General features: G+C 46.3%; 1 protein-coding gene and 1 long non-coding RNA gene across 5 annotated transcripts in view; one reads left to right on the top strand and one right to left on the bottom strand.

The window, feature by feature from the left end:
- Nucleotides 1-21,556, top strand: part of APLP1 (amyloid beta precursor like protein 1) — a 51,418-nt gene that overhangs the window by 11,481 nt on the left and 18,381 nt on the right. For all 4 annotated transcript variants that reach the window (XM_083512297.1, XM_083512295.1, XM_083512294.1 and 1 more), the window contains exons 3-12: nucleotides 462-591; nucleotides 2,416-2,528; nucleotides 5,407-5,585; nucleotides 5,922-6,178; nucleotides 7,619-7,749; nucleotides 8,466-8,540; nucleotides 9,490-9,648; nucleotides 15,721-15,849; nucleotides 15,992-16,091; nucleotides 17,422-17,568. In XM_083512297.1, the coding sequence (XP_083368423.1) occupies nucleotides 462-591; nucleotides 2,416-2,528; nucleotides 5,407-5,585; nucleotides 5,922-6,178; nucleotides 7,619-7,749; nucleotides 8,466-8,540; nucleotides 9,490-9,648; nucleotides 15,721-15,849; nucleotides 15,992-16,091; nucleotides 17,422-17,568 (1,420 nt within the window). The remainder of the gene's footprint in view (nucleotides 1-461; nucleotides 592-2,415; nucleotides 2,529-5,406; nucleotides 5,586-5,921; nucleotides 6,179-7,618; nucleotides 7,750-8,465; nucleotides 8,541-9,489; nucleotides 9,649-15,720; nucleotides 15,850-15,991; nucleotides 16,092-17,421; nucleotides 17,569-21,556) is intronic.
- On the bottom strand, nucleotides 4,492-7,602 carry LOC310711008. The gene is made up of 2 exons (XR_014528335.1): nucleotides 6,538-7,602; nucleotides 4,492-4,734 (listed from the first exon to the last, which is right to left on the bottom strand). It is a non-coding gene; the product is annotated as an uncharacterized lncRNA (long non-coding RNA).

Below are 21,556 nucleotides of genomic sequence, written 5' to 3'. Positions count from 1 at the left end.
GCTCAGTCAAGGCTGCCTGGGGCAAAGGACAGGTTGACACTCTCTCCCCTTCATTGTACAAAAACATGCCAGAGAAGACTTGCAGTTGAAGCTGGCGTCAACACCACCAGCAGGGCAGCATCCTCTATCCCACCTGAAGGCGTCAGGCTAGCTTACGGGGTTCAGAACAGGCCACCTATCATGCACAGATGGCCCTCCCAACCCCACACTATTGCTTTCTGCCCCTCAGCACCTATCGCTTGAGGCAGCTGCCTCCCTCTGCCTCATAGTAGGGCCACTGCTGTACTTAGGAACTCCAGGTATGCCACTTTAAGACGCTCCTTCAGAGGGAGGAGGAGGAAGTGTATGCATGTGCCATTGTTCTTTGATGCATTGTAAGGATCAAAAGCTCTTGTGTGTCCCCCTCCCTGTCTCCCCTTCCCTGCTGTGATCTGTGTGCCTCTTCTATGCACCACCCGCAGGTGTATCCCGAGTTGCAGATCACCAACGCCGTGGAGGGCACCCAGCCTGTCACGATCGACAACTGGTGCAAGAAGGGGAGGCCCAAATGCAAAGGCCACCAGCACATCGTGGTGCCCTATCAGTGTCTGGGTAAGTGCCAGATGAGGAACAGCCGCAGGGAGTTGGCATGAGAGCTGCGCTTGCTGTATTTTGTGTAGACTAGGGCTGGAGAAGCTGTGGCTTTCCAGGTGTGGTTGGACCTCGCTTCTCATCATCCCTGGCTAAACTGACAGGGGCTGATGGAAGCTGATCAGCATGGAGAACACCAGAGGTTTCCCATTCCTGGTCTAGACCCTGCAGATCATTGTCTCTCTGCTTGTAAAGCAAGTGCTTTCCTACTGAGCTGCTGCTGCTGCTGCTGCTGCTGTTGTTGTTGTTGTTGTTGTTGTTGTTGTTATATTTTCTACCCCACCCATGTAACTGGGTTGCCCCAGACACTCTGGGCGACTTCCAGCATATTCAAAAACAAAACAAAACATCAAACATCCCTATACAGGGCTGCCTTCTGGTGTCTTCTAAAGGTTGTCTAGTTCTTTATCTCCTTGACTTTTGATGGGAGGGCATCCCACCAGGTGGGCACCACCACCGAGAAGACCCTCTACCTGGTTCCCTGTAACCTCACTTCTTGCAGTGAGGAAACTGCCAGAAGGCCCTCCAGAGCTGAACCTCAATGTCCAGGCTAAGCAATGGGGTTGGAGATGCTCCTTCAGGTAAACAGGGCCTATTTCCCAGTACATACAAAGCCCTAAAGGCCAGCACTTGCACTTTGAGTTGTGCTCAGAAATGTACTGGGAAATAGAAGGAGCAAGCACCAGTGTGTTGCAGTGCTAAGGGCAACGTTCCCCAACCTGGTGCCCTCCATTTAGCATTAGCCATGCTAGCTGGGGCTGATGAGAACTTTGTATGGACCAGCTGTAAGCTGCATGACTGCATGAGAAGCTTGCTATCTAGGAAGCTGGCTTATAGAAGATTCAGACTATTTGTCCATCATAGAGTTGCAAGGGACCACAAGGGTCATCCAGTCCAACCCGCTACAATGCAGGGATCTTTTACCCAACGTGGGGCTTGAACCCACGGACCTGAGATTAAGAGTCCCATGCTCTACCAACACCAGCCATTCCCAACTTTGGATCCCCAGATGTTGTTGGACTTGCAGCACCCATCATCTCTTACCATTGCCGGCTGGGGCGGATGAGAGTAGTAGTCCAAAACATCTGGGGGCACCAGGTTGGGGAAGCTTGGGTTAGCAAGGTTGCAGGTTCGATCCCCATAAGTGACAGCTGCTTATTCCTGCATTGCAGGGATTTGGACTAGATGACCCTCCAACTCTACAACTCTATCATTCTTGGGAAGGTAAAGGGACCCCTGACCATTAGGTCCAGTCATGAGAGACTCTGGGGTTGCGGCGTTCATCTCGCTTTATTGGCTGAGGGAGCTGGCATACAGCTTCTGGGTCATGTGGCCAGCATGACTAAGCCACTTCTGGCGAACCAGTACAGCGCACAGAAATGCCATTTACCTTCCCGCTGGAGCGGTACCTATTTATCTACTTGCACTTTGACGTGCTTTCAAACTGCTAGGTTGGCAAGAGCTGGGACCGAGCAACAGGAGCTCACCCCGTTGCGGGGATTCGAACTGCCGACCTTCTGATCGGCAAGTCCTAGGCTCTGTGGTTTAACCCACAGCGCCACCCGCGTCCCTATTCTTGGGAAGACTCAGGTTTAAATCCCCACTTAACCAACACAGTAAGCTTCACGACCTTGAATCTTTCACTCTCTCCTACCTTTCTACCTCGCAGGGTTGTGGTGAGGATAAAATGGGCCATGCACGCTGCCTTGAACTCTTTCAAGGATGGGTGGGATTTTTTAAAAAAGTCATAAATTATAACGCTGCCTCCTTCTGTCCCTTCTCTAGTGGGTGAATTTGTGAGCGAAGCTCTCCTCGTGCCCGACAAGTGCAAATTCCTGCACCAAGAAAAAATGGATTCGTGCGAGACCTACTTATACTGGCACAGCGTGGCCAAAGAGGTGAGCAGCTGGGAGCAACTTAGCGAAGGGAAAGTAGCAAATACTTTAAAGTGAGGGTGGGAAACCTTCATTTTTCCATTTGAGGATCGCATTCCCTCAGGAGCGATCTGCCAGCCTCCCCTTTCCTCTCTCTCTTTTCCCCACCGCTGAGTGGGCTGCCTTGGGAAGGGCAGATCACTCTTGCTCAAGGTCTCAGTTGGTGGCTTGTAGAAAACTCCCCCTTCCGACGCTCTGCCCATTTTCGCATATCCTCTGCCTGCCCTCTTTCCCTTTCTCCAGGGACTTGAAAACAAGTCCCTACCCCTGCTTTAAGGCAAGCTCTGCTGAAAGTGAAGAGGCTGCCAAGACTCTTTAAAACAGTGTTTTCCCAAACTTGGGTCTCTGGTTGTTGTTGTTGTTGTTTCTAGACTACAGTTCCCATCATCCCTGACCACTGGTCCTGCTAGCTTGGGATGATGGGAGTTGTAGTCCAAAAACAGCTTGGAGGCCCCAGTTTGGGAAACAGTGCTTTAAGGGATGTTGAGAGAGTGTGCCACAGTTACAGGCTGGTTTTTGATAACCCTCGCCGCTTCCTCCCAAAGTAGGATGCTAGCAATGATAACTTTTAACCTCCCAAGTTTCCTATTAAATGTCCCTGGAGGATGACCGTGATATAATGCAACCTACGATTAATTTCTGGGCCCAATTCAAAGTGCTGGTTTTGACCTATAAAGCCTTAAATGGCTCAGGACCGCAATACCTTAAGGACCGCCTCTTCCCATATGAACCTATTGGACCCTTAGATCATCTTCTGAGGCCCTTCTTCGTGTGCCTCCTCTTCGAGAGGTCTGGAGGGTGGCAACACAAGAACGGGCCTTCTCTGCAGTGGCTCCCCGTCTGTGGAATGCTCTCCCCAGGGAAGTCCGCCTGGTGCCTTCACTATACACCTTTAGGCACCAGGCAAAAACATTCCTCTTCAACCAGGCCTTTACCTGACCTGACATCCTATACCCTGTTTAAAATGCTGGCTCTTTTCAGGAGGGGGTTTAATCTGGTTTTTTTTTTGATTTTATGTAAGTGATTTTTCATGTGAAAATACCCTGAGACCTTCGGGTATAGGGAAGTATAGAAGTAAAATAAATTAATAATAATAATAATAATAATAATAATAATAATAATAATAATAATACTGTACATCATGTCAAGCAAGTCATTTTTACCGCTGACTTTCTTTTTGGGCTGGGGAGCAGAGGAAACATGGAAGTTCCTGCAGAGCTTGGCAGTTGTTGTGTTGTGTGTGAGTGGAGGGGAACACAGAGGGAATGTGGGTGTCTCGGATTGTGAGTCTGTGTGTCAGATAAGTGTTAAAGGGGAGAGTTTGTGTGAACTGGGTGCATTTGTGAATGGGGGACGAGGGAGATAGTAAGCCTGGCCAGGTCTGGATCCTACCCACTACCATGTGGTCCTTGGGCGCAAAAAAGGCTGCCCACTCCTGGTATGGTATAAGTGTGTGTGTGTGTGTGTGTGTGTGTGTGTGTGTGTGGCAATTTCTCAATAGCACAGAAAAGAACTATGGAATTTAGCTTCCTTTTTTAAAATAGTGTGGGGGTTTTTGCTGCTTTTTAATTTCAAGTTACAAAACATATCCGTACAAGGAATACAGAGCTTACAGCTTACAGAAAAGAAAGAAAAAATAGGAGCTGATGGTTGTAGTTTTATGTGTTCCAAGAAAGGCAGCCAAATGAAAGTAGCCATAAAGTTCCGTAAATCAATGGAGGGTGAAAACCCTGTCTGGTTCTCTTAACCAAGTCAATAAAAGGATACCATGTCATTGAGAAGGTGTGAGTCTTTCTCCCCACCCCAAGGCGGTTATTCCTTTTGTGAATTAGTTAATTTGTCCATATGCACAATGTCCAATACTTGTGAAATCCAGGCTTTTAAAGTTTTCCCCTTTTTTTGCAGTCACTAATCTCACTGCAGTTAATAAATGGAGGACGAGGTCTTTATGGGTTATGTTCTTAATCTGAGGAGTAAAATAAGATAGGAGGGCTTCCAAAAAACATAGGTTTCCTTTATAAAAAAAAGTTTTTAGACCTCATGAGTATGAAAATAATGTTGGCACAGTGCAATCAGTGTCTGCCAAAATCTCAGAAACAAGAATGGCTGCGGGATAAGGTTTCTAGCTGAGGGATGAGGTTTCAGGTCCCTGTGTTATTTCTTCTTTGCCCTGCCCCACTCTGGAGTAGCAGAAAGTGGGATAAATTAGGAAAACCAGTTTTAAAGTGTAGAATATATCATGCACAGCAGGAGAAATCATGTAGATGTGTTTAATTTGCAAAAGGTCTACAAGTTGCATGATTTGTTTGGTATTCCTCGTAACAGAGTTTTGAGATACTTTGGTGCAGAATTTTAATTTTCTTTTAAATGTAAAGTTCACCAACCTCACAGTGAGAATTGGTTGCATTCAAACATAATGCCAAACCATGGGTTGGTACTATATCTATCTATTTATGCCAATTTACAAACCATGTTCTGTGAAACCTGCCAAATAAGAATATCCAAACAACGAACTGGGGGGTGGTTTGCAAACCATGGTTTGTACTAACCACGGTTTGCTGTGGCATGTGAAGTCACAAACCACAGTTAGGGTCATTGTTCTGCCTTAAAAAGAGGCTGCTGCCCCATGGTGAGAGGGGTGAAGGTGTGTGTTGAGCAGATGGAAAATGAAAGGAGACAAGTGGCTGCGAACCATGGCTTGCTTGCTGTACATCTTGAAGCTCAAACCATAGCACAGGTTCAAAGCACAGTGGCTAGCACAAATCATGCTTTGGCGTGATGTCTGAACTGAGCCAATGAGTGACTTAGCAGCATTCTCACATTGTTCACCTCCCATTCCCAGGCCTGCAGCGGTGAGGAGTTGGAGCTTCATAGCTATGGCATGCTGTTGCCCTGTGGGGCAGACCGCTTCCGCGGGGTCGAATATGTGTGCTGCCCTGCACGCCCCACAGCTCTCAGGCTAGAACAAGCCACTGAGGCACCCCAGATCCTTTCCCATCTGAGAGAGGAGGCCCTCCACAGGTGAGCAAACGACCCCAAATTCCACTTGCCACTCGCCCCTTAATGTTGTTGGCATGCAGTATGGGACACTTTGGAGCTTAAGAGGATCCATGTTAGCAAATTGCCATATATTCCCCACCCCCCACAAAATCAGAATTTATTTTAATTCAGGTTTTTAATTGTGCAAAATTCAAGGCCCTCTTTGCTTCCACCCAGGTGGCATTCACACTGCTTCAGATGTTCTGCAAGGCGTTCCCCACACAGTTTCCCCCTTGCCAGAAAGACCCCCCCAAAATGCACACTCTTTCCTTTAAGTATCTATTGTGCAGTCTCCTGACCGGGTGGTTCTTTCTTTAGCAACAAGGTTCCAACAGGACGCATCCCAACAGAGGAAGAGAGCCTGGAAATGGAGGAGGAAGGGGACCTGGATGAAGATGAAGAGGTGGAGGAGGACGAGGACGACGAGGAGGAGAGCCCTGGAGATAGTGCCCCTGACCCCGACCCTTTCCCTGCTGCCTGGGATGACTATTTTGTGGAGCCGGGTTACTATGACGACAGCATCACCCAGACTACCATCACGACCACCACGCAGACCACCGAAGAGGATATCAAAGGTAAGCTCTGGAGGACAGGGCAGGGCTAGCGGCTGGAGCCGGGATGGTGAAGCTGTGGACCACCAGATGTTGCTGGGCTCCAACTCCCATCAGCCCCTGTGAGTGTGGCCAATAGACGGGGTTGATGGGAGTTGTAGTCCAACAGCATCCGAAGGGCTACAGGTTCCCCACCTGCTCTTCCTCACTTGCCTGTTCACCTCTTTAGAAGTAGCAGGACGAAGGAGAAGGAGCTCCATCCTCCTCCATCCTTTCCCTCACCTTTCTGGGAGGCCCTGTTGATCTGTCTTATAAAAAGCAAGGATGAGAGAGGCCTACTGAAGATGCTTATCACAAGAAATGGAACCTGAACCTAGCCGTACTTTGTTTTTCTGAGAGTGGGTGAAGTCAGTGTTCCCATTCAGGGCACATCTGAAGGGCGAAGTTCATGGAATCCCTGCTGTAGATGTTAGCACATGAAAGGAGGGGCACATGGAGCCAGCAAGCAGCTACAAGGGGTGGTGAGACAAGACGGAAATGCTCAGCTGCTTCTCCTGGTCACGTCTCCTACTCGTCCTCCTCACAATGGGGCGCCTGTTCTAGAGGCAGCTCGGAACCTGGCTCTTCCTGACACAAAGGGGCAGACACAGTGAGCCAGTGCGTCCCTCAGCCGACACAGCTTGGGGGTGGGGCACAAGGGGGCACTCCCGCCTCAGTCTGTGAGGAGCCAAGGGGAGCTGAGAATTCAGCGGGGTTTTTTTGTCCTGTACAGTTTTAGTAAGAGGTGGGGTTGGATTCAATTTAATGTATTGTTTAGATTTTCATTCAAATGGATCTCAAAGCGGCTTACAAACAGTAAGAAACAACATGGTAGAACATCACAAAAACAGGCAGCGACCATTTTAGGCATGTCCAATACACAAGCAACCACGCATGCGCACATCATGCTGAACCTGGAAGTGGCGAAAAAAGGTCACAAAAAAGGGCAGAATGGGGCAGGGGCAGAATGAAGTGTTTGCAGGCTTTTTCAACGTTGTTTGAAATATATGCGATTTCACCTAAATACACAGTGCCTTGGAACGTAACCCCTTCATAAACTGGGAGTTGTCTGTACAGCATAAATCATATAAAATACTCAACAAATAATGTATAAAACAGTTACAATCTGTGAAGCACTATTATTGAAACAGCAACTGAAAAATAAGGGGGGAGTGGGCCCATTATGCCATGTGCGGCAATATTACAGCCTTTGCCAACATGGTGTCCTCCAGAGGTTTTTGGACTATGACTCCCATCATGCTGGGGCTGATGGGAACTGGAGTTCAATGGCATCTAGAAGGTTGGAGAAGGGAGTATATTGATGCCTTGCCTGAGTGGGGAGCCCCCTGTCCTGGGGGGCATGTTTTGTGTGGGTGGGAGGGCCGAGGCATGTCCCCTTGCGTAACTCACTTCCTGTGTTTGCAGTGGCCCCCACCCCTCGCCCCACCGACGGAGTGGACGTTTATTTCGAAATGCCCGGAGATGGGAACGAACACGCCAACTTCCTGCGTGCCAAGATGGACTTGGAGGAACGGCGCATGAGACAGATCAATGAGGTGATGGGGGGGTGCAGCTCTAGAGCAACTGTCATCCCAAGTGAGGGGTGAAACACAGTTCCCTTTGCTTAAATTGTGGACGTCTTCAATGCATCGGTAGCCTGTTTCGCAACTTAGAAGGCACAATTTGTCCTCGTCGCATAAGATGATAAATTTGCATGTGCGGATTTGATCACAATCGCTCAGAGGCACATCTTGCTGAATAGGCTTTGATGTTGTAAATTTTCCCCATGAATAAGACAAACCAAGTGTTAACACAATGCCTGTCATGTAGGCCAGCTTTACGAGTGAAGATGAGCTGATTGTTTTGTTTTGGCTGCTGAGTGAATAGGAGTGAGTCTGTGGCAGGGGCTCCAAACGGTCACCTGAGACACCTGCCCATAATTCCATCTCTAAATGTTGAATTTACTCTATACCAGGGATGTCCAACCAGTTGATCGCAGGGTGTCCCTGGTTGATCCCGGTCGATTGCAGGACCCTGAGTGCCCCCCCCCAAAAAAAAACCTCTTGGAAATTGGACGTGCCTGCTCTATACGAAACAGCAATATCCAATATATAAAATTCATGCCTTCAAGCCTGACAAGCGATACTGGAGATGGAGGCTGAGAGGACACAATAGGAACTCCATCAGGGGGTCAGGGTTTGTGCCAGGAAGAGGTGTGGGCCTCTTTGTGGGAGCATCGTCCGCACCTCATTGCTTTGTTTCAATTCAACAGGTGATGAAGGAGTGGGCCGAGGCAGACAACCAAGCAAAAAACCTGCCCAAGACTGATCGTCAGGCACTCAATGAGGTGAGGACTGGAGAAGGATAGTATTGAGATCAGCTCTGGAGACGCTTTGCCAGTAAAATCAAATCACATTAGTGGGCATACCAAAGGACCTTTTCAGGGATGGTCCCACAGCTATGGAACCCTTTACCTACCAAAGTGTGAATGGAGCTTTTGATTGAGACTTTTTAAATGGCTTTTAAAAAAAACTAACTATCCCAGCTTACTTTTTCCTAGGTGTTTTTCTTTAATGATGATGCTGGTCTGGAAATTGTTTTACATCTTGGACAGATTGTTTCTATGCTTTTAAATGCTTGGGGGGTATTTTTCATGCCAGTATTAAAAATGCCAGCTGTGCTGGGAATTTGTTGGAAGGGTAGGATACAAATTCCCCAAATAAATTAAAACTCGTTTAAAATAACACATTTTTAAGTTTCTTTCGTTGCTACTTTTGGCTCCTTTTGAAATTTTTACATTTTTGAATGCTGATTTTGGAATGTCTATATTTTTTTTATTTTGAAATGGCGTCATTTATCTCCCCCGTTCCCAAACTGCTATTTTGTGGAAGAAAGCATATGAATTAACTTCATGTTTTGTCTGTGTAGATGTATTTGCTGGGGCCTCCATCAGTCTAACCCCTCCTACAACCTCCCCAAAAAACCCACACTAACCCGTGGGGAATCTTTTTTGCTTCTGCCCCCACCCCATGGGCCAATTTTGACAGGTGGGCATAGCTACCCACATGTCAATCACATCACACAATTGTTATTTCACATGATTGACAGGCGGCTTGCTCCTCCCACCCTCCCAAAACTCAACATCAGGTGTTGAAGGGGGCAGCGTGGGAGGGCTTGCACATCTGCTTAACTTCAGCCATGCTATGCAGCACCAGATGTTCCCAGACCATCACCCTTTGGCCCCAGCAGATACATTAACTTCATGACCATCTCGCCTTCTCTCTTGGCTGACCCAGCACTTCCAGTCCATCCTTCAGACGCTGGAGGAGCAGGTGTCTCGAGAGCGACAGCGGCTGGTTGAGACTCATTTGGCGCGTGTGGTGGCCCTGCTCAACGATAATCGACGGGCAGCACTAGAGAGCTACCTGACTGCTGTGCAGACTGATAATCCCCAGGTAAGGAAAAGCATATAGAGGAGGAGGGGATGAGTTGGGTGGGGACCTACTCAGGGATGCTGTTCTGTACCTTTTACCTTTACCTGTACCTTTACCTGGTTGGATGCCATTGCCTCCCTTGAATGGCACCATTCTTTGGGCTTTTTGCTTCTTTTTGGTTTTGTTAAATTAGTTTTGGGGTTTTGTTTTTTTTTCATTCTTTTATTTATATTTTATACATTTGTTTACATTTTATACATTCTTTTTTATAAAAAATATATTTTTTGACAAAGTCATAATCATAAATAAATAAGCATAAAAATGTGCACCCCACCCACCCAGACCATTCCACTGTAACTAGCCAACCTCCCAGAATGTCAACACCTCTTGCAATGGTTTGACCCCTTTCCATTTTAACAGTACAAATTCTACAAACACCCTCCGTATCTCCTCAAAATCATTTCTCCTGCGTATTCCCCGTCTTACCCTAATGTCACATTTTAATTTATCATGAATAGCTGTACCCCACACCTCTTTATTACCATTCTTCCATTTTATATTCTGCTTGCCCCTTCCACTTCCTGGCTATAATAATTCGTGCAGCTGTCAATGAATTTGTGAGCAAGTCCTTCATAGCCTGTGAACCTTTCACCGTTAAATTAATTTTTAACAATAAGATAATTGTTCCTTTCAATTGTAAGCCACTTTAAGCAGCTCCCTTTTGTAGGTGAAAGTATGAGGTGTTTTTTAAAAAATATATGCATTAACTTGTCCTTTTCTAGTTCAAACTCTTACTTCTCCCCCCATTGTTATCACCCCCTCTGTTAAATATCTTTTTGTTTTTCCTTGGAGACCTTATTACCCAGACTCCCTTGCACTCTGCACTGACTACAAATCTGGGCATGTTAATATACAGGACACATTTGTCCAGCACGTGCCCAATGTCATGTAGATGCACATGAATGCTTCACATTGTACATGGATGTTCCACTCCATGTATGTGTGCATTTAAATGTAACTGACTGCACATGACATGCTTACATGGGTAAATGCCTTACCCCCATCACCTGTAAGAATCAGGCTTTATAATTCAAGTTCTCTGTGTGCTTGGACTCTGTGAACTCCAGTGTGGAATCTGGTACTGGGGAAGAATCCTGCATATACACAGAGCAGCAAAGCGGCTAAAGTATTAGGCAGCAATCTTAGACATATTTTAAAAGAGAGTAAGATCTATTGAATGCTTTGGGACTTAACATCAAGCCAACATGCCTAGAATTTCTCTGTTTAGCCCAGGACATCCAGTTCAACTCTCCACGCAGCCATAAATCTCACTGGATGGCTTTGAGCCTTTATTCATTGTGTCTCAGCCTAAGCTCTACCTCACAGTGTTGTTGTGAGAATAACATGGGGAAAGGGGGCCATGTTTGCTGCCCTGAGCTCCTTGGAGCAAGGGCTGAGCAAAAAATGAAATGAAAGATGTGGGTTCGGGTCAGTTTCTGGTAGAACTCCTGAGAATCTCTGATGAACATTTTAAGCAAGAAAGCATTTTTTTCCCTACCCAGCAAAGGCTGAGAATATGAGTTTTTGAAACCCGTATGGGCAATGCAAAGTTAAATTTCTGAAACCAGAATTCCAGTGAGCTAAAAGTTATGGCTGTTTGCTACATGACTTTTGTAATCAAAAAATAAGCAAAGGGGAGGAAGGTACAAGAGATCTCCCCTCTCCCCTCCCTTTATCTTTCTGTTGTCTTTCCTTGCAAGCTCCTTTCCTGTTTATCTCCTTTGTCTCCTCTGTGCTTTCTGCTGCTTCTTATGCCTGGTACAGCCTCTTCCCTGTTATTCATCAAGCTGTTTCAGGGCCAGCTTAACTGAAAGCAAACGTAGTGGCAGCCTGGGAGTCCGGGGGTGTCTTCCTCAGCAGCCCCCAAGAGGAAAAAAATCTCTGCTAACCTGCAGTTTTGGGGAGGCAGCGTAGAGGCAGCTTAGCCACTCCTTGGCATGGCTGATATCCCTTCGTTCCAGAAAAGAGGATCAGGGGCCTTTTCCTGCCTATTCCAGGGCACATTTGCAAAGACATTAAAGATTAGAGTAAAGAAACAATTTTCTGTTCGGATTTTGCTCACCTGATGTGCTGAGCAGCAGAGCAAGAGCGCTGGGGCAGGATTAGAACTCACGACAAACTTTGGGACAGCATGGAGGGCAGGCTGAGAATGGACAGAGGCTGGCAGGTTGTCCTGAACCAGAATATGCTGCCCTAGATGGCATTGTTATATTCCCTGTCCTGGACTCCTTGGGAAGGAAGGGCAGGATATAAATCCAATTAATAATAGTGATAATGGCAATAATTGTCCAGAGCGCCAAGCCCTCTGGTCAGAGGACTGTGTCGCTCCCGTGGCCTCCGCAACAGGCCTCTAGTTGTGAATGGAGAACAGTAGCAAGCACGTTGTCGAGTGTCATGAATGCACAATAAAGCAACTGTTTGTTTATTGCATTTGCTGCACGGGGAAAGAGATGGAAATGAAGGTTGATCTGGGAGGATAACAGACAAGCAAACCCTGCCTGAACATTTCGAGGGAACGGGTGAGGGGGGTTAGAACGGTTAGCCTGGAATAACCTCTGGAGCGTGCAGGTGCCGAGAAGAGAAAGATGCTCGTCCCTGTCATCCTGTGTCTTGTAATATAAAGAATGCGAGGCGATGTGTTCCAAGCAATACAGATCAAAACCATGCAAAGCGAAGGGCTTGGTATTGTGCGCCTCCTATGGGTGCTTGGAAATGGACCGGATATGAGCAGGAAGGGGAAGCAGGTTGCAGAAAAGTTGCACGGAAGCTGTCACAGAGCTGTCGGGTTGGAAGGGACCCTGAGGGTCGTCTGATCCATCATCATCATCATCATCATCATCATAATTTATTATTTATACCCCGCCCATCTGGCTGGGTTTCCCCAGCCACTCTGGGCAGCTTCCAACAGAACACTAAAATACAATAACCTATTAAACATTAAAAGCTTCCCTAAAGAGGGCAGCCTTCAGATCCCCCTGAAATACAGAGTATCTTTTGCCCAACGCAGGGCTCGAACCCACGACCACAGGTTTAAGAGTCTCCTGCTCTGCCGACTCAGCTATCCTGGCTGGTTACATTAAAGATGTTGTTGATAGCATGCTTGGAAGTGGGCACATCTAACATCAGAAGGGGAGCCAGCTGAATCAGGCCAATAGCTCATCTAGTCTCACATCCTGTTCCCATGTACCTATGGGATGCCTGCACATGAGCAGAACATTCTGCCTCTGACAGTGGAGACCAAACATAGCAATCGTGGCTGATGGAATATGCGCAGCTTGCGGACTTGTTGTTGTTTAGTCATTTAGTTGTGTCCGACTCTTCATGACACCATGGACCAGAGCACGCCAGGCACTCCTGTCTTCCACTGCCTCCCACAGTTTGGTCAAACGCATGCTGGTAGCTTCGAGAACACTGTCCAACCATCTCATCCTCTGTCATCCCCATCTCCTTGTTCCCCCAATCTTTCCCAGGGTCTTTTCCAAGGAGTCTTCTCATGAGGTGGCCAAAGTATTGGAGCCTCAGCTTCACGATCTGTCCTTCCAGTGAGCACTCAGGGCTGATTTCCTTCAGAATAGATAGGTTTGATCTTCTTGCAGTCCATGGGACTCTCAAGAGTCTCCTCCAGCACCAGAATTCAAAAGCATCAATTCTTCGGCGATCAGCCTTCTTTATGGTCCAGCTCTCACTTCCATTCATCACTACTGGGAAAACCATAGCTTTAACTATACGGACCTTTGTCGGCAAGGTGATGTCTCTGCTTTTTAAGATGCTGTCTGGGTTTGTCATCGCTTTTCTCCTAAGAAGCAGGTGTCTTTTAATTTTGTGACTGCTGTCACCATCCGCAGTGATCATGGAGCCCAAGAAAGTAAAATCTCTCACTGCCTCCATTTCTTCCCCTTCTATTTGCCAGGAGGTGATGGGACCAGTGGCCATGATCTTCATTTTTTTGATGTTGAGCTTCTGTAGAATAAGAGAACAAGATGAACATACGTTTAGAGAAGATTGGAAAATGTTTATTGAATATATGGGGGGAAATTGTGTATATTTGAAAACATGAGCAGCATTAAGATAAATTCAACAGTGTAAAGTTTTGATGGATGTAATAATGGAATACTGAATGGGTTAGTTTGTATAAAATAGGCAGGAATTTATGTTCTGCAAAATGAACCATGGAAAGAGAAGAAGGGAAGTCATTGATATTTTAAGGTTGTTTAAATGAATATTCTAAAATGTAAAACAGAAAATTTAATAAAAATTATACAAAAAAAGAGAGAGAGGGTTAGCCAGTGATCATAGAAATGTACAAAAGTGGCCTTATACTGAGTCAAACCAGTGGCCCTCCAAGATTTTAAGCTGGAGACTTTCCCAGCTTGAAGATGCTGGGAATTGAATTCAGAGCCTTCTGCATGCAAAGCAGATGCTCTACCACTGAGCTATGTCCCCTCCGCTCACTAATGTGTTTCTGTGAGCTCAGGCCATTGGTAGGTCTATCTCAGGGGTCAGCAAAGTTTTTCCGCAGGGGGCGGGTCCACTGTCCCTCAGACCTTGTGGGGGGCTGGACTATATTGGGGGGGGGAATCCTCCCGACTCTCCCCTCCCTTCTCCACAGCACCAGATGAGCCCCAGTGCCTGCTTACCTGTGCCTTGCGAGTGGCTGGGGCTGGTGGCGGCGGTGAGACGATGAGCGGCGCGAAAGGGCTGGCTGCAGAGAGGGGCTGCTTAAAATGACGCTCAGCCAACCGCGGCTCAACAAAGCCTGGCCCCCTTCCTCCTCTAGGCAGGGCAGGGAAAAGCCAGGAGGAGGGAGGGAGGAGGTGCCGCCACAGTGTGTGTGAGGGGGGGGAATGGCGCAGCCTAAATGATCAGAATCTCCATACCGATCCATGCGCCAATTCCTGGACCATCCACAGGCTGGATCCAGAAGGCAATTGGGCCGGCTCCGGCTCCCGGGCCTTAGTTTGCCTACCCATGGTCTACCTCAATAATGCCCAATAATGGCTGGCAGTAGTTCTATAAGGTTTCAGGCAGAGAGTTTTTTCCCCAGCCCTACATGGAGATGCTGGGGATTGAATTTGGGACCTTCTGTGGTTTTCTATTGGGAATAGTGCCAGGAAGTCTAAAGGAAGAAGAAGAAGAAGAAGAGTTTGGATTTGATATCCCGCCTTTCACTCCCCTTCAGGAGTCTCAAAGCGGCTAACATTCTCCTTTCCCTTCCTCCCCCACAACAAACACTCTGTGATGTGAGTGGGGCTGAGAGACTTCAAAGAAGTGCGACTGGCCCAAGGTCACCCAGCAGCTGCATGTGGAGGAGCGGAGACGTGAACCCGGTTCACCAGATTACGAGACTACCACTCTTAACCACTACACCACACTGGAAGACAAGACATTATATTTGTATGCAACACTAGCCGCAAGGCTATTGATTGCGAAAAATTGGAAAAGTGGTATTATACCGACAAAAATAGAGTGGCTTGCCAAATTATTGGAGTACTACAATATATCCAAAACAATGGGAGAAATTGGAAGGATCTCAAAAGAGAAGATAGACAGGGATTGGAAGGTGTTTAAAGGATACTTGCAAAACCATATTGAAAAATCAGAACTCCTATTAGAATAAACAAGTTCCGTTTTAAATACTGAAATACTAAATAAGATGGATAACAATGTGTAATAGAAAAAGAAGCATGAAATTAGGTTAAAGGTGTGTGAAAGAAAGTAATACAAGTGGAAAGAAATTGCAATTGAGTAGATTGGAAGTCTAACAGAAAGGTGGGGTGAGGGGTGGTGATGGGAAAAGGAATTATTTGTGGGATTGAGTTTAGGTACGTTTGAACATTTTTAAGGGTTGTATGAAATGTATGTTTGTAGGCTTGTATATTCGCAATATGTGTGTATTAATGCTGAATTATTTTAACAATAAAAACTTTTCCAAAGAAAAGAACTTTTGACCTTCTGCATGCAAGGCAGATGTTCTACTGTTGAGCTACGCCTAACTTGTTTTGTTTTTTCTTTTGTCCCCTCCCTTTGACCCAGCCGGACCGCGTCTTGTTAGCCCTGAAGAGATACGTGCGGGCAGAGCAGAAGGACCAGCGCCACACCCTCCGACATTACCAGCACGTGGCAGCTGCTGATCCTGAGAAGGCTGAGCAAATGAAGTTCCAGGTCTGGTTTCCATCCTTCCTCTTCTTCTTCTTCTTTCTCCTCCTGCCCACCCGCCCCCCAGGTGCCCCTGTCTGGGGTCCCTGCATTCACACCTTCTTGGAGGAGGGGAGCAATAATAAACCTAGGCTGCTGTCGTCCCCAGGTCTACACCCACCTGCATGTCATTGAAGAACGGATGAACCAGAGTCTGGCGCTGCTCTACAAGAACCCTCAGCTTGCCCAAGAGCTTCGAGGAGACATTGGTAGGTCTAGATAAGATGGACCCAAAGGCCTGATCTGGTAGGAGAGGGTTTCCCAGTGATTGCCTTCAGGGGGGTGTTGTGGAGCTCCTCCTCTCCTTATCCCAGCTGCCCATATCATAAGGTCTTTAGATGAGGCCCTTATGCCCAGCCAGCTGTCCTGTGAAGTTCAGACCCTTCTTTCTGAGGGCACCATATCTGTGGAGGTGTGCTTTCTGTGCTGCCACCTTCTCTGCTCTCCTTGACCTTGGGCTGAGCGGATGGACGCTTTCCAGCAAGAGAGAGTCTGTTCACTAACTCTCTCCCAGTTCTTCTTCTCCTAGCTGTTCACCACCCAGTTCTTCCCAACTTCTGTCTTCTGAACTATGTCCCTCTGCAAACCACTGTTCCAAATCTATACTGTCCCACTGCTCCTGGAAAGATTCAGGGTCCTGACTTAGGAGCAGGGGGAGGGGGAAGGCTCCCACCATTCCTCCTCAGTGCAGCCCTCCTCAGCACGCTCCGTGACAATCAGTAGGCTATACTGAACTCAATGGACTCAGTAAAAGGCAATTTCCCATGTGCCTATTTTGGAGAAGGGCCAAAGCCCAGTAGAAGAAGATCTGCGTTGCGTGTGGAAGGTCCCAGGGTCGGGCCTTATGTCTCCGGGTAGAGCAGACAATGTCCTCAGTCTGAAACCCTCGGGAGCTGCTTCCAGTTAGTGGAGACAATATTGAATTAGGTGGCCTAATGGTCCAACTCAGTTTAAGGCAGCTGTCTATATAGTCTTAATGCCCTCCCTTGAGGGGTAAAAACTGCCAGCAGTGTTATAATCATTTCTATGTCAGATCAAAACTTCTTCATTTGTCTGGGCTGTTCCAAAAAGTCCCAAGTTTTAGGAATTTTATTAGTAGGCAGCCTGTTCTGCTTGCTTGTTTAACACCTTTGTCTTTGGTTGTTATGTATGATGACGTGCTCCTTAATTGTACGGCCTTCATTTTTATTTATATTTGCTTTTGTATACCATTTTGGTGTCTCTGTAGATGAAGGGTGGTCTAAATGCTTTTTTTTTTTTAATTAAAGAAGGGAAATTCTGCAAAATGCTGAATGTCCTCTTTGAGTGAGGGGTTAGATTTGCCAAGCAAGCACAGAGAGGATCCCATAAGGATGACTTTAAATAATAAGAAGAAGAAGAAGGAGGAGGAGGAGGAGGAGGAGGAGGAGGAGGAGGAGGAGGAGGAGGAGGAGGTTTGGGGAAAACAGTTGCAGCACATGTAATTGCAGGAGGGCAGGAGTAGAGTCGGCTGATGTTCAGGGCAACTCTCTGACCCCTTTCTCTGTAATGCTCTCCTAGAGGAGCTGCTGCGCTCAGAACGGGTGACCACCAACGACCTGCTCACCACCTCCATCTCAGAGACACGCACCACTGAGGAATTCCTGCCCATGGACAGTAGCGAGGACTTGGTTTCTGAGAGCCATTCGTACCCACGTGATGGAGAAGGTGAGTTCAGGATGCCTTTGAAAGAGACGATGCTTTGCTTAGCAAAGGTGACCAGCACACTCCTCAAGTCATGACTGTCCCTGGAGCATCATAGTGGCCCAGTACAAAAGGAGCCGGTTCACAAGAGATCTTGTTTTTATTTTAAAATATGTTTAGGCTACTTACTATTCAGAGAATTGCAAAACAGTTCGCACCGTAAAGATACGCATTCAAAACATTTCAAAAAAATGATGCAGGCATATAGGGTTGAAGAATCCAGCATGAATCATCAGGAACTGCCTGAACGATGGGCAGGGATGGAGGAGAAACTTGGTTCTGTTTGAGTTTTCATGTGAACCTGCCCAATTTGGATTTTTCAAAACATAGCTCTCCTTAGAAATTCTCACTTCTAATTTTGTCACTTCTAATCCGGCTTGTTTGTTTCCTCTTGTGAGTGAAATCGGTAGGACTTGCTTTTTGGTACATAGATATTTGGGGAAGACATATCCACTGGGGGAACTAAGGTGCTTCTAGGCTGTCTCTATTTGCAGGTGTGATTCAGTCACTTCCAAACAAATTCAGGTTGTATGATAATAGTTGATTACGGAACCTTAATCTTGCTTCTCCCCCCAAAAAGCCAGACTTCTTGCAGTAAGGAAAATGACAGTAAAATGCACCTGGAATTGTGGTTGCTAATTGCTTTATGCAAAGTCATCTAACCTCCCTGCGATCCAATCAGAACAAATATTCAATAGACAGCATCTAATCTCTCCAGAAAGAAATCACAATGGTTGCTCAATAAAGCCTTTTCTAGAACTGGCTCTGTTGAAACCAGGACTAGATTTCTTGGCTCTTCTGTTTTCAAATTAGCCAAATTCTCACTTATTTTTGTATTATATTTTAAGTTGCTTTGATTTTCTTTCCTTAAAAAAAAACAAAAAAACACAACTATAAAGTGCAATAAACCAATCATCACAAATGTACGAAAAGCAGGCTGTCTAGAGAGGCATACAGGTTTAAAAATAAGAGCGATAGCGATGAACCCAGCGAAAAGAATCCAGCCACAGAGAAGAAAAATAATGAGAGAAGCCACCAAAGCAAACAGCAGCAGTCTGGAGACAGAAAAGAACAGATAGCAGACACATTCCAGATGTAAAAATGGCTGGCTTGGTGACTGATTGTATCTGAGGATCAAAGGATAATGAGGAGTGCCGAGATTGCATGCTTGGGCAGAAGGATGGATGGTGAGATGATCAAAGTCCACAGAGATGCAGACTGTGAAAGAAACGAAGAAAGAAAATATCTTAAATTTGATGGGGAAAGGCCATATCTCAGTAGTTCCCTGGCGTGTCTGGTTAAAAAGGATCTAAGAGCCGATGGTGGGACAGACCTTTGCTGGAGACACTGGAGAGCCACTCAGACAAGGCTGAGATAGATGAATAAATATTCTGACATGGATGAAAGCAGTTTCCTATGGGTTATTCTTAACCTTTATAAAACTCAAGTTTTAGACCCGGAACTCATACCCCATATGAATGGGTTGAGTGATACAGCCGAGTGAGAGATTTGTGGATGGGTTGCTGCTCATTATTTGACTCTTTCTGCAATTTGACTCTTTGGTTCCATGCTCTCTTTCCATCATCTGACACATTATCAGTATGGTCAGTTTTGCTTCGATGTTGATAATGACCATATTTGTTGAAATTCTATTTATATCCCATTTTAAGGAGATCCGAAAAGATCTCTCCAAACAGGGCGAATGGGCATTAAAACAGCTCATGCAATTCAACGCAAGCAAGTGCAAAGCTTTGCACTTAGGGGACAAAATGCTGCATCTTCACGTCTATGTTTATGGGGTCTGAACTAGCTAGCGGTGACTGGCCAAGGAGGAGGTCTTGGGATTATTATGGTGGATAGCTCAATGAAAATGTCTATCCAGTCTGCAGCAGCTGTGAAAAATGTGAATTCCATTTTGGTGACCATTAAGAATATAAATTAGGAAAGGAATCGAAAAGCAAAACTGCCAGTATAATAATGTCGTCATAAAAAATCTATGGTGCGACCACATTTGGAATACTGTGTGCCGTTCTAGTTACCGTGCCTGAATGCAATACAATATTGTAGAGCTGTAAAACACTGAAGAAAAGGCAATTAAAAATGATCAAGGGGCTGGAGCAACACTCCTTTGAGAAAAGGTTACAGTGTTAGGAGCTTTTAGTTTCGGGCAGAGTGGAAGAAAGTGAGCCAAGAGAGAATATTAGGTAAAGAAAAAGGATAGAGAGATGTTTTCCACCCTCTTTCATAATACTAGAAGCCAGGATCTTTCAATGAAGCTGAATGTTTGAAGATTCAGGACAGATGAGAGAAAGTGCTTATTCACACAGCACATAGTTAATGGCCACAAGCCTGGGTGGCTTTAAAAGAGGGTTAGGCAAATTCTTAGAAGACAGAGCTGTCAGTGGCTACTAGTCAGTTTTATGGAGTTGTTATTAGTGTGCAAAGCCCTGAACGGTCGGAACCCACACTCTTGAAAGAGTGCCTCCCCCAACACTTACAAGTCCTGCCTCTTCATATTTGTGGGAGGGGCTCTGCTTGTGATTCCACCAATGGACACAGCCTGTGGCATAGCAATATGTGGCAGGGCCTTCTCTGTGGCTGCCCCTATTGCAAAATTTCCTCCTGATGGAGATCCAATTGAGCCCCACCCTGATTTCCGATGGGCAGCAGTTTAAGACCTATCTATTTGTCTGGGCCTTTGGTGTATAGTCAGATGGGAGGTTGAGTGTCCAGTTGTTTGCTTTCCACTGTATTGCATCTAATGATTTAACCTTTCTGTGTTTATTGTTTGGATGCTGATTTTATCTGTATGATTATTGTTAGACCGCCTGGGCTCCTTCTGGAAGCAGGGTGGGATATAAGAATAATAAAGAAGTGAAAATAATGATGGCTGTGTACTACCTCCCAATATTGGAGGGGATATGCCTCTGAATACCAGTTACTGGAGGGCACAAGTGGATAGGCTGCTATTGGACTCGGGTTCGGCTTTCAGGCTGCCCGGAGGCATCTGATTGGCCACTGTGAGAACAGGATGCTGGACTGTTTAGGGATAGCTCAGTTGGTTAGAGCATGGTGCTGATAACGCCAAGGTTGCAGGTTCAATCCCTGCATGGGGCAGCTCCATATTCCTGCATTTCAGGGGGTTGGACTAGATGACCCTCAGGGTCCCTTCCAACTCTACAATTAAACGATTTTATGACTAGATGGATCTTGTTCTCTTATGTTCATAAATGGATGGATCTTGTTCTCTTATGTTCACAAACCCAATCCTGATCAGGCCCTCTTACAACAACAATTTAAACCAGTGTTTCCCCAAACTTAGGTCTCCAGTTGTTTTTGGACTACAGCTCCCATCATCCCCAGCTAGCAGGACCAATGATCAGGGATGATGGGAAATGTGGTCCAAAAAACACTGATTTAAACAATACAGTGGTAAGACTCACTCAGCACACTGAATGTGTTTGCTTGTTTAATAGCATCGTCTAGTTGGACCCTGTGAGAGTGCAGCATAACCAAAGCTGAGCTGGGATTTGAACTTGCATCTCAGTGCCCAGTCTAGACACGCAGCAGAATGAAGTGTTGGAATTGACTGCAGCGAGGCATCACACCCTTTTGAGTTCTCCCCTTTGTTAAAAGCTCCCCGCAAACAGAGAATGAGCTCAGCAGACAGACAGGCTAGAGCTCTGCTTTGCTACTTGCTGAGTGTGTAACATGAGGAAGCATTCCAAAGCAGTATCCCCCACCTGTAGTCTGAAGAGGTTGCAGTTCCAAGACTTCTTTTTTTCAGATCCTAAGCAGTGACATCATCTTCTGGAGCCCGGGGGGGGGGGGTAACTGATGGACTTTGCTCTTGCTCTGGCAAGTGAATGAGGTAGTAGCGAGACTTTCATGTTTGCTTGCGACAGATTAGCATAGAGGAAGTCAGGGAATGAGGAAAAATAATCCAGAGGCT

Source organism: Podarcis liolepis, assembly GCF_965112155.1.
Source record: "Podarcis liolepis genome assembly, chromosome: 7".
NCBI classification, from domain to species: domain Eukaryota; kingdom Metazoa; phylum Chordata; class Lepidosauria; order Squamata; family Lacertidae; genus Podarcis; species Podarcis liolepis.
Note: the sequence above shows the minus strand (reverse complement) of the source record. Positions and strands in the feature narration are given on the sequence as shown.